General features: G+C 37.8%; 3 protein-coding genes across 8 annotated transcripts in view; 2 read left to right on the top strand and 1 right to left on the bottom strand.

Moving 5' to 3' along the window:
- The first annotated feature begins 13 nt into the window (after positions 1–13).
- eIF3d1 (eukaryotic translation initiation factor 3 subunit d1) lies at positions 14–2,736 on the top strand. Its single transcript, XM_029314711.2, has 3 exons — positions 14–324; positions 409–454; positions 1,142–2,736. The coding sequence occupies exons 1-3, from the start codon at positions 148–150 to the stop codon at positions 2,605–2,607; spliced, it is 1,689 nt and encodes a 562-aa protein (XP_029170544.1). The 5' UTR covers positions 14–147; the 3' UTR covers positions 2,608–2,736.
- A 549-nt stretch (positions 2,737–3,285) lies between these two features.
- LOC114940189 (uncharacterized) lies at positions 3,286–5,794 on the bottom strand. Its single transcript, XM_029314712.2, has 4 exons — positions 5,618–5,794; positions 4,961–5,078; positions 4,624–4,707; positions 3,286–4,261 (listed from the first exon to the last, which is right to left on the bottom strand). Exons 1-4 carry the CDS (start codon positions 5,669–5,671, stop codon positions 3,375–3,377), a joined length of 1,143 nt encoding a protein of 380 aa, XP_029170545.1. The 5' UTR covers positions 5,672–5,794; the 3' UTR covers positions 3,286–3,374.
- A 1,022-nt stretch (positions 5,795–6,816) lies between these two features.
- Positions 6,817–12,243, top strand: part of zip (myosin heavy chain 10) — a 33,813-nt gene continuing 28,386 nt past the window's right edge. For 3 of the 6 annotated variants that reach the window (XM_029315091.2, XM_029315094.2, XM_029315092.2), the window contains exon 1: positions 6,818–7,891. In XM_029315091.2, the coding sequence (XP_029170924.1) occupies positions 7,535–7,891 (357 nt within the window). In that variant the 5' untranslated portion in view covers positions 6,818–7,534. Of the gene's footprint in view, positions 7,892–12,243 lie in introns of all 6 variants that reach the window. The other 3 variants (XM_029315090.2, XM_029315095.2, XM_029315093.2) reach the window with 2 other exon arrangements.

Below are 12,243 nucleotides of genomic sequence, written 5' to 3'. Positions count from 1 at the left end.
TAAAGGAAGAATTGGCAGCACTGTGTCGGTCCGGCAAGATGTCGCTGACAGGATTTCCGGTAGCGGAAGATTTGTCGATACGGAATATCGTGTTGGGTGACTGAGGAGAATTGAGTCGATGCGCGACAAATTCCATCGAATATCGGTATGACGGAAGTGGACGTAGTGGTGTTGGACGATCCCGTCGTCCCGAAGGAGGAGGTGGCGCACTTCCTGGCGCCGGCTATCCAGCACAATCCGGACGGCTGGGGCCCGTGCGAGCTGCCGGATCAATTTAAGGACATTCCTTACCAGCCATTTTCGAAAGGCGACAGGTTGGGCAAGGTAAGCATGTTTTCGAGGCGTGTTTACGTCTTTCTCTCTTTCAGTGTAAAATGTTAATATATCATTATACTCCCGTTGTCGTAGATCTCCGACTGGACGACACCGGCCTTCCAGGATAAAAAGTTTCCAAGTACGTATCGCGTCACTCTGACTCGGTTTAACCTTAAAGATCTGGCGCTCTCAAGGATTTGGGAAGCAGTTTTATTGGCATTTTTGCATTGCATATGTTGTATTTGATTGACGATCAAAAGTTCTTGTGTGATTAAATTTGAACAAGATTGTGAATTCTGGTTTTCGAAAGGTTTGACAGATGTGCATCATACTTGATGTACATACTTGATGTATGTCAGATTCTAAATTGTTACAATTTTTTTACGTCTTAGTTAAATATTGAATTTTATAAAGTATGTGAGATATGTATATGATTGGATAGTGATGTATAGTGTAACAATTTGATAAATGTATTAGAATATTATAATTTAATCTTTTAAATTATATTCAAGATATCAATAGAATATGTTGTCGCAGTAGTCATACATTTTTAATGGCTGCACTGAGTCCATTTTTGTTTTACTTGAAGATAAGTATTTTTGTAATTTTCTATTTTATTGGTATTCTATTGCATTGAAAAATGATAAAAGAATATGTAATGATCTTTTCTTGAGCAAAATGTATAGCGACTTAATATAATGTAATTTAATATGGTTTATTCACAAAAGTTGTATGTAACAATCAAAGTATTGCTTTATACCATACAAAGAATTAATATATGATGATGTATTATGATTGCACGTATGTATAAATGACATCTTTCCAGACAAATATACATCACAATTTGGTTCTGGCAGTCAGTATGCTTATTATCACGATGAAGACGAGACCACTTTCCACCTGGTGGACACAACCCGCGTACAGAAACCGCCGTATCAACGTGGCCGTTTCCGTCACAATCAACGCAACTTACGCGGTCGTGGCGGACAACGCGGTGGGTTGAGTCAAATGCAGCAGCTAGGGAAGCTCAAGTTGCGAGAACGAGAGCGTAAGGGACAAGCAAAGCGCTGGGGTAGACAACAAGGTCTGCGTAATCACAAGAATCAACCGCCCATTAAGATTCGAGATGCTTCCGTAACGGTACGACCTGACTGGCTCACCATCGAGGAGATGGACTTCCCGCGATTGGCTAAACTCTCGTTGCCGGGCGTGAAAGATGGCGAGGATATACTATGCTGCGGCTCGCTCGAGTATTATGACAAGACGTATGACCGCGTGAATGTCAAGAGCGAGAAGCCGCTGCAGAGAATCGATCGTATCTTCCACACGGTGACGACCACCGACGATCCGATTGTCCGTAAGCTGTCGAAGACCGAGGGCAACGTTTATGCCACCGACGCGATCTTGGCCACCATCATGTGTTGCACGCGCAGCAACTATTCGTGGGACATCGTCATCGAGAAGATCGGCGACAAACTGTTCTTCGACAAGCGCGACAACACCGAGTTTGACCTGTTGACCGTGAACGAGACGAGTGTCGAGCCGCCGCAGGATGACGGTAACTCGCTGAACTCACCGAGAAACCTCGCCCTCGAGGCGACTTTCATCAATCACAATTTCTCACAGCAAGTGCTCAAGTCGAACGAGCCGCGCTACAAGTTCGAGGAGGGCAACCCCTTTATCTCGGAGGAAGAGGAGAGCGATGTGGCCAGCGTGGCTTATCGTTATCGCAAATGGGACCTCAATAACGGCATCGTACTCGTCGCTCGATGCGAGCACGATGCCGTGATGCAAGGCCCAAACAACGAGAATCAATTTCTCACTATCAAGGCGTTGAACGAGTGGGACTCGAAGCTGGCTAATGGAGTCGAGTGGCGTCAGAAGCTGGACACGCAACGTGGCGCAGTTTTGGCTAACGAATTACGTAATAACGCCTGCAAACTCGCCAAGTGGACGGTTCAGGCGTTGCTCGCTGGCTCAGATCAACTGAAATTCGGATACGTCTCACGTGCTATTGTACGAGATTCTAGCAAGCATGTGATTCTCGGCACGCAGCAGTACAAACCGAACGAGTTTGCGACGCAGATCAATCTTAACATGGACAACGCGTGGGGTATCTTGAGATGTATCATTGATATTTGCATGAAGCAGAAGGACGGCAAGTATTTGATAATGAAGGATCCGAATAAGCCTATGATTCGTTTATACGATATTCCTGATAATACTTTCGAGAGCGAGGGTGAAGAGGATGAGGACGACGATGAGCCTGTTAATGACGCGTTTCAGAGTTAACAGCAACAACGCTAATTACACACTCATCGTTAATTGATAATCGTGCGATTGATCGACGATTTTATCTGAATCTTTGTAAAGACACGGGAAGAGTATTCTTACAAAGAAAATAAATGAAATTTAAACATATACTAATATATATGTTTGATGTTGCGGAGCTTGCTTTATTATTCAAATTCTAATTAATTAACAGAAAACTTCTTAATGCAGGATATTTGTTCAACAGATATACATCAAGAGAATTCATAGAATTTTCAGGAATGTATATTTAAAAATTCAATTGATTGATATTTATTCGACATGTAAGTTTATATATGTAATACTGCTATACAAAAAGGCTTTAAAATTCTTAAAGAAAATTTTGTATTAATTTTGCATTTGTCGAATTTTTTTAAAAAATGTGCGTGCTACTGATGCCAAGAAAAAATATATAATTCTAATGACGTAATGACAAACTTTTATTGAAAGAAATTTGATAAAAAATTTGGAATAATATTATTGAAATATAATTATTTCTATTTGGCAATAATCAAAATATTTAAGTAACATAAGTCTTTAAATAGCATAGGTTTTTATAAAATTAAACGAAGTTATCTATTTTTTCATGTATTTTCATTAATTTTTATAGTCATTAGATTATGATGCACAAATAGTTTATTATTCAAATATTTATGCATATTTAAATATATACATACTTTTATTTATTAATTATTACACATGTTTAGAGTATTTATTGGCATTTTTTAAGGAAGACATTGTGAAGAAATTCAAATCTCTACTTGAGGATCCAATTGCTTGATGACATATCTTATTTTACGTATGGCAGCATCCATCATCGAATCATCGATGTCATAATGAAGTACCACTCTGACCAAAGTTTTCGTTAAAGCCATGCATCTAACTATGATCCTGTCATCTTCATCGAAATCCTTAACTTGATGAAGTCTTTCCATGAAAGTCACGGCGGATACACCTCTCTCAAAATTTACATTTATAAATATCATATTAGTGTGCATGGTTTTCATGTTTACGCTAAATATTTTAGAATTCAATTGATTGATTGCCTGTGCGACCGCTAATGCTCTTCTGTGATCCTCTACTAATCTCGGTACCGTTTCTTCCAGAGCGACGAGCCCGGCTGCGGCGATTACGCCGACCTGTCTCATCGCGCCACCCAGCACCTTCCGCCTCCTCCTCGCATCAGCGATGAAACTCCTGCTACCACAAAGTACGGATCCCACAGGAGCACCTAATCCTTTACTCAGGCAAAAGGTAACAGAGTCGAACGGAGCGGCTAGTTCCTTCGCCGAGATTCCCGACGCGACCGAGGCATTCCACAGTCGCGCTCCATCCAAATGCGTCCTGAGATCATGCTTCTTTACCACTACCATCAGTTCCTCGACCCACGATTGGGGTATAATTTTACCATTGATCGTGTTCTCGACGAGGACCAACTTCGAGATCGGTTCGTGTATGCGATCCGTGCGGATCATGCTCTCGAGTTTCTTCACATCGAACGTACCGTCGTCGTTGTTCTGCAGCGTAGAAAGGCTTACACCGGCTATTTGCGCCGCAGCACCCTGTTCATGAAGAAACACGTGCGATTCGTTTCCGCAGTAAGCTTCGCTACCGCGTACATTGCAATGATTTATAACTGAAAGAAGAGAAGAGGTGAGTATATTTTTCTTTAAATGAAATGCTTGAAAAAAAGGAGAAAAAATACATGAAAATGATGGGAATGCAAGATTCATTTAAAAAGTTAAGATTTCAATTAACTCATATACATATAATTTTAATGAGAGACCAATATGAGTAGAAATTAAGAATTTAATTTTTTTAGGGCAAATCATTATCGATTTGTAAAACAAAATGTTTCTCTAATTTGTGCTTCTCTTGATATATTAAACTATTATATACTTAATATTAAATATATAAAAATAATTTTTATTAATCTTTAAACATTGATTTATAAGAAAAGCGTGAAGAGATGTACAAAAGTCTTTTATCGGTTCTTACCAGCAATCAAATTTCCCATTGTACCAGAACTAACAAAGAGTGCATCTTCTTTTCCCAGCAATGATGCTGCTTTTTTCTGTAATTCTAGAAAATTATATAAATATTCAATTAATGAATTATATATTGTTAAAATATCGCGCTTTAAATTCAATATGCACTTAAAATTACATTCGTTCACTGAACAGAGAGAAGAATGATTTTGATAATTATTAAAATATAATAATTTATTAACTTTTTTATAATTATTTCGAAGAATACAGATATCTCTGAAAAAATTTGAATCGGACCGTGTATAGTTTTTTATGTCATGTTTCAAGCAATATGCATTTTTTATTACCTATTACCGTAGGATCTTCTTCGAAAACGTCATCCCCCACTTCCGCTTCAAACATAGCCCTCCTCATTGCCGCGGTTGGCTTCGTGAGCGTGTCGCTCCGTAAATCAACGATAATAGCCTAGTGTTATCATATTAATTCATTTAAGAGGTTCTCACAAAATGATACTTAAATTTCATTGAAATTTAACTGCTTCTCTGTCCGTAGAGAAATTTTTTAGAAAAGGAAGGAACTACATAATATTTTTATTATATATTTTCACTTCTATTAGTAAAACATTAAAAACAAAATGAAGATGGCAAGTTAATTTATTAATTGCGTGCGCTTTACGCCTATGATATTAGATTATAGGAGATACAATAATAATTATTAACACTGTTGTGTTTGATTTTATTATGATTGATGACGATTGAATTAAACATCGTGAAATAATGAACTAATTAAGTAGAAAAATTGTATTATATTACGTAATAATATCCAATAATATATTCTTAGAAGGCAGTTCGGGGTATAAATATTTTTAGTATAATTTTGCATTATTTGAAAATATTAAATTATGAGACAACACATGCATTGAAATATTTGAGACAGAAAATTTATATAAAATAAGATTAATATCAAACTTTACAAAAATCTTGATTATCAAATCTTTTACTTACATTTTTTTCCTTTGCATAATTATAAATGCTCTTATTTACTGCACCGTAGGACATGTCGCTGATATATATATATATATATTTATACGTACAATGTACTTCAAGCTTCAAGCTTACTTGACTGACTGACAGTGATTGGTTTGAAAACAGTTTATATAATCCCGCAGCTTCATACGGACAAAATACATGTATATATATGACGAAGTGTTATCGCAAAGATGGAAAAAAAATTCAAATAAAATTGTTTGCGCGTTATATAACACTTTTTAAATATTGATGGAAAGATAACAAGAAAATTATCAAATGCAACGTGCATAAAGTTATATTAACTGTAGATACTGTAAAATACAGAAATTTTCTTTGCAAATTTTTGAGAAAATAACAAAAAAAATAAAAGATACGCACATTAATATTTTTTACATTAATTCTATTAATAGATGTCTTGGAAAATATAATTTTTTATTCGTTATATGAAATTATAATTCATATATATGATACAATATATTTTGGAAGATTTAAGGTGTATTTCAGGTTATTAATACATCACTGGATATTATTATCAATTATTCCAGATAATTAAAACAAATATGATAAGTTATCTCTTTGTTATATTGTTATTCTTGATATAAAAAAGCGTGTATATTATGATCACTGAAAATGTTGAAAAGATAACATAAACTGTATGAAACAAAATGCTATAGATGAAACATTCGTGAGAGAATCACGCATGATTATTGATAAAAAAACTACATATTTTTAGATAAGATAATATTATATAATCTTTATATATATATATTAAAAAATCTATCACACACAGCAAATACTTCGAGATGATAAACTCAGATGCAACGAACTAAACATCATAAAGCACGTACATATGTAGAGATGATGTGTTCGATTCAGAAATGCCGGAAACGAAAGACGTGAAACTTTGTAAGCAAATCGACCAATTGCAATAGCCAATTTATCCTTCCTTAACAATCAAAATTTGTTTACGTATTTTTATTTTCAGTAGCCTAAATGAATTTCGAAAATAATATCAAAATATTGACGTCGAAGAAAAAAAGGATTTCAAATAATCGAGTTTCTCTAACCATATCGATAAGTCGAACCTCGAGATATATCGATAGGTCGAACGTCGATATATCTCGAGTGGCGCTCGACTCGACTCGACTCGCATGTCCCTAGTATCCGGCGACAGTCGAGGCGAGCGAGAGGAACCGCGCGGATCAGCTGCGCGTGCGAGCGGGACAGTGACAGTCGCGTAGAGGGAAGGGAGAATCGGAGAATCTTTCGCAGGTGCTCGATGACGGTCGGCGACAGTTGCGAGTTGTGATCGGCGCGTTCGAGCCGTGCGTTAAAAAGGAAGGAACGAGAGAAGGCGAGAAAGCGGGGCGATCGAAGCTTTGCCCTTCCCTCGTGATTCCGCGCGTACTACGTATTTCGGCCGCGAAATTCTCGTACATGCGCGATCGTCTCTCGCATATCGCCGGCGCGATACCGATCTTCTCGGAAGAGGCTCGAGACGCTCGCTCGAGGAGGGCGAGTCCCGTCCGTTAACGTCGCGGTGGTGGTAGCGGTGGTGGTGGTAGTAGTGGTGGTAGTAGTGGTAGTGGTAGTAGTGCGGTAGTGTGGCAGCAGTGGTGGGGTGGTATTCGGTGCGGTGCCGCCGTCGCCGCACACTCGTTGTCGGTTGCGCATCGTGGCGACAGCTAGCAAGTAACGGCAGCCGCCGTCATCGTCGTTTCGACTCGGTTAGAATCCTGGCCCCCCGAGTCGACCGTGTCCGCGTATGCGAGTCACGCTGATCCCCGAGGACGCGAGTATCGGTGAATAGCAGTGGCCGAGAGACGAGGAGGTAGAGAAAGAGAGAACAAGGAGACAGCCTTGCCGCGTCTTGTGCGCGCTCGCTAAACAAAGATGGCGGACGTGGACTCGAGGGTAGACCGGTCCGATCCGGAGCTGCGTTTCCTGTCGGTGGACAGGAACAACTTCAACGACCCGGCCACCCAGGCGGAATGGACGCAGAAGAAGCTGGTGTGGGTGCCGCACGAGACCCAGGGCTTCGTCGCCGCCGGCATCAAGGGCGAGCGCGGCGACGAGGTCGAGGTGGAGATCGCGGAGACCGGCAAGCGCGTGCTCGTCGCGAAGGACGACATACAGAAGATGAATCCGCCCAAGTTCGACAAGGTCGAGGACATGGCGGAGCTTACCTGTCTCAACGAGGCCTCCGTCCTGCATAACCTCAAGGACCGATACTACTCCGGACTGATTTACGTGAGTTATTTTACGCTCTCGTGCGCCTTTAGCATTCAGGATTCGCGAGCATCTCTGCGGCTTGTTTCAACCTGCTCCCGGCTCTTTTATTTTTCATTTTCCCTCTCTACACTGTAAAAAAATTTTGTAAAATTACATTAAAAATATGTAAAATTACATAAATAATAAATGTAAAATTACATGATAAATAATGAAAAGGTAATCATTTCTATTATTTATCGTGTAATTTTACACTTATTATTTATGTAATTTTACATATTTTTGTGTAATATATTACATATTTTTTTACAGTGTATTATACATGTATATTCTAGGTAATTTATAGTCTACGTTTGAGACGCAAAAACTCGTAAATTGAAATAGAAAACTTTCATATCTTATGTATCTAAAGTAATCAATATTTCAAGATATTTTAGGTAGATTTTATTACTTTAGATATTTGTGAGAATCAAGGATGAAGAGAGACTCATTGTAGACAATTTGATAATTATTATTATTGATTGGCTTCCCATTTTGGAGAAAATGAGGGAAGCGTGGAAAGATTGAACATTTTTGTACATCTCTAAGTAGAATAATCCATCGTGCATTTAACATTATTGTTTAATGGTAATAAGAATTAATGACCGGTGTAATGCAGGTGCAAGTGCCAGATGCGTACCGGCCCTTTCGTGCGAAAGAATCCCCTAGGGCCGGTTTCTCTAACGTCGGTTAACCTCGATTCAAACTGCGTGCCTTCGTATCTTTTTCAAAAAAATAAATTAGGGAAACCTCAAGGAAGACATTCATCTAACAGTAAGCTAAATTATCGGTCGCAATGTGAGAAACTAATTATAATGAAAAAAATCTTTAAATATTCTTTATATTGGAATTTCCGGACGAGAAATTAAATTAAAATTTTCGTATTCATCCAATAATCTGAGATTAAGGATGCAAATAAATAAAAAAAATTTGGAAAGAGAAGAGAGAATAGGATAGGAAAAAATGAAACGCAATTAACGCTAATTCACTATTAAGCTCTATATTTTGACTCGGAAATTTTTCAGTTGATATTCGAGATGACGTAGCGGAAAACGTTTCTTTTCCCCAGGGCTAGACGTTGCGGGATTAAATGTTTGTCGTGATGTCGGTGAGTCATCAAACGCGTCTTCGCGAGCTTGACTTCGAATTCGAGTCGGCTAGTTTATTAATTCGACGGCACGGCGTGTAAATTAACCATCCGGATCTGGCAAAATTACGTGGAATTTAGCGTGGTTATTATGGCGACGCCGGCTTCAAAATATTTACGAAGCTGCGATACGAACGCGAGATGCAAAAAAATGGTTTATTTTTTTTCCTTGTCAGCTGCTAAATCGGTTTGTCACGCGTATTGAATGCTGGGTTATTTGGAAGCATTCGTTTTCCTTTCTCTTTTTCTTTCTCTGTTTTTATCAACCGAAGACGAAGAGGGATGCGGAGGATATTATAAATCAATAGTATTACTTGCGTTTATAGCTTGGGAGAGAGAGGAGACATTTTTCTGTAGTAAACAACATTCTTCTCGTTTCTCATTCGGTCTTCAATTTTATATTCATTATATCGAGGATATTAATTGTATATGATATTAATTGTAATAATCCTAAAAGTTATATTGGGAAAAAAATTAAGAATCAGCTATGCAAGTGATTTTTATAATCTCCTTGCATCGAGATAAGATTAGCTGAATGAAGACATATTTATTCTTAATGATTGTACTTTAATTTCAATATCGACCTATATCTCAGACACTTAAATGCGTTTGAAATTTTCTAGAAGCATTTGTATTCCGGATAATATCGGGCAATTACAGAAATGTGTGTGTTATTGTGTGCAACTGCATGTGTCGAAACCAGAAATTGATGATGACAGTTTTGCCTTACGGCCGCTATAAGAATCTATTAATATCGAGAGATCCGGAGTCGCACACATATATATCTATATATTTCTCGAGTGTTACATTTTTTTTCTCGATTATCGACTCTCGTGGGGAGGCTGGCCATTCACGTTTTGAAAAAGAGGATCCCGGCCTCGTCGAGAAATCGAGAAATTCGCTGTCTTATTCCGACCGAAGTGAGAGAGACCGTACGACTCTCTTTTGCTCGCAAGGCGGACTAAAGATAGCTCTCGGTTCACTACGGCTCTTGCTCGTCCTCGTCTGGAATTAATCCGCGCGCGAGATATATCGGAAATGTCGGGAGACCGAAAGAGAGACGGCGAGAAAGAGAGAGAGAGAGAGAGAAAGAGTGAGAGTGCGAGAGGGAAGGGGCGAAGGTGCGGGAGGAAAGAGAGAATGAGAGAGAAAGGTGTGTATACGAGATATGATCGAGAAAAGACGACCGGTCGGTGGCGACGATTTAAATATACGTCGAATATTTGCATCTCTCCCAATAACGAAGCCAATTAACCGAATTCGTCATTTTTCAAGCACCTTTTTATTCTTGTAATTTTTTTCTGAGCCTTATTTGTGCTCCTTGTCTTTTGAAATTTCGCGATTATGCATAAAAAGCCAAGTGTCATATATATTTTTATATATTTTATTATTTATGTTATTTTAATATGAATAGAAAGTAAATGAATAGAAATTATATTTTTTCTATCATTTTTAATATATATATTATATGTATTTCATATATACCATATAAAGTGTATATATAGGTTTCACGAAAAAATACTATTTCTTCTGTATCGTAAACACGTCTTTGGAATGTACTTATTATGTATTACGAGATATCCGATTTTTTATTATTAGGAGAAAAAAACGCGTATATAAAAATATACACGTGGTTGTGATGCAAAGTGCAGATAAGGTAACGAACTATCATATGAAAATACCGTAAAGAAAGTTGTTTTGCAAGGGATAATTGCAGTGTTGGATGCAAAAATTCTCGCGTATAATCTCGCGCCACAGGTCCGAGTACCGGTGCAGGGTTAATTAATATAAGCTCTCAATATTAAATACTGTCACGTACGCGCGATATTATTGAATATCAATTTAGGGGGATATATAATTGGAGATAAATCTCTCAAATTTTTCCACGAGTCGGTGTCCTTTTGTAGTAACCTCGGGGGAACGATGGTAAATTCCAATTAAAAAAAGATTATTTTTTGCTCGTCTCGTAGGGTCAAGGACGGATCATCTTGCGTAGGTTTTCAGGTATTTGAGGGTGTGACGACAAAAAAAAATGGACGACATCCGATGGTCGTCGAGTTCTACGAACCGAGTCGTCGAGAGACGACTATACGTATATATAAGTATATATGTATATGTATATATGTACATGTACCGCGTTTCCTTGACGTTTCCGCTTATCGTTGGGTGATAAGAGCCTCGTCCCGCCTTGCTCCGGTGAATATGCATGACTCACCCACGCTAATTTTGACCACATATGAAATTTTGAATGGGTTTGTCGATCACTTGACTTGGATTTTATCACTTGGAGACACAGATGTTGGTTTTTTGCTCAGAAATGTTTGCCTTTTTGCTCATTCCTCGAAGTCTAATTGCTATTATATTTTATATTTTATATGCTATTATATTGAAGGTATTGCAGAGTGAGATAGAGAATAAAATAATCAGCTGTCATAATTTTATTTAATCGTTGTGAATTGATAAGCATGTAGATTTCTAGATGTAGATCGTCGTATTTACGTTCGCATTAGATTTCATTATCTACGCTGATGTATTTGTCGCAATGTAGTCAATTAAGAGATTCTTAAAGAGAGGGGTGTATAAAATTCCAACGTTATTTTTAGCCGAGGCAAAAAGTGTATGGGAGGAACGATTAAACAAAAATCTTTCATTGATCACAAGTAAATATATACAGATGGTCTTGTCTCGAAGCTATGTATACATGAAGAAATTATATATTTGTGCATTCTTTAAATTTTAAATTATAAAATTGAAGAATGACTTATCATAATGGAATTTTTTGCTTGTGCTTCCTTCAAAGCGTCATAAGAAATTAAAGCTCATGTCTCAAGTATTAAGCGATGTTTATCAATTATACTCATTATCATCGTAAAGTCATAACTGTACGCGAAATAAATATTTCGAACACATCGATTATCGGTGCATTAAAAAAAGAAACACGAGTCTCTATGTTTTCTTGCCGTACATTTTTTGTGACAATTTTCGTGGTTCCTCCCCGTTGTCAAGAATGTATTCGATGATAGTCATGTTCGATAAGATAGCAAATCGCGCAGCTGTTCTCACACATAGCTGAATGAGAAATGTACTTTATATCTCGCATCTTTAAAAAACAGGCATCTTTGCTTAGCGAAATGATAGATGCGAATGTCTTTGTTTCCAAAGTGAAAAGTCGATTGCGTTTCATTAA

The sequence above is a fragment of the Nylanderia fulva genome, unplaced genomic scaffold, assembly GCF_048542155.1.
Source record: "Nylanderia fulva isolate GAGA-0341 unplaced genomic scaffold, ASM4854215v1 Scaffold16, whole genome shotgun sequence".
NCBI lineage: Eukaryota > Metazoa > Arthropoda > Insecta > Hymenoptera > Formicidae > Nylanderia > Nylanderia fulva.
The sequence above is the reverse complement of the archived record's forward strand: the minus strand, read 5'-3'. Positions and strand labels throughout refer to the sequence as shown.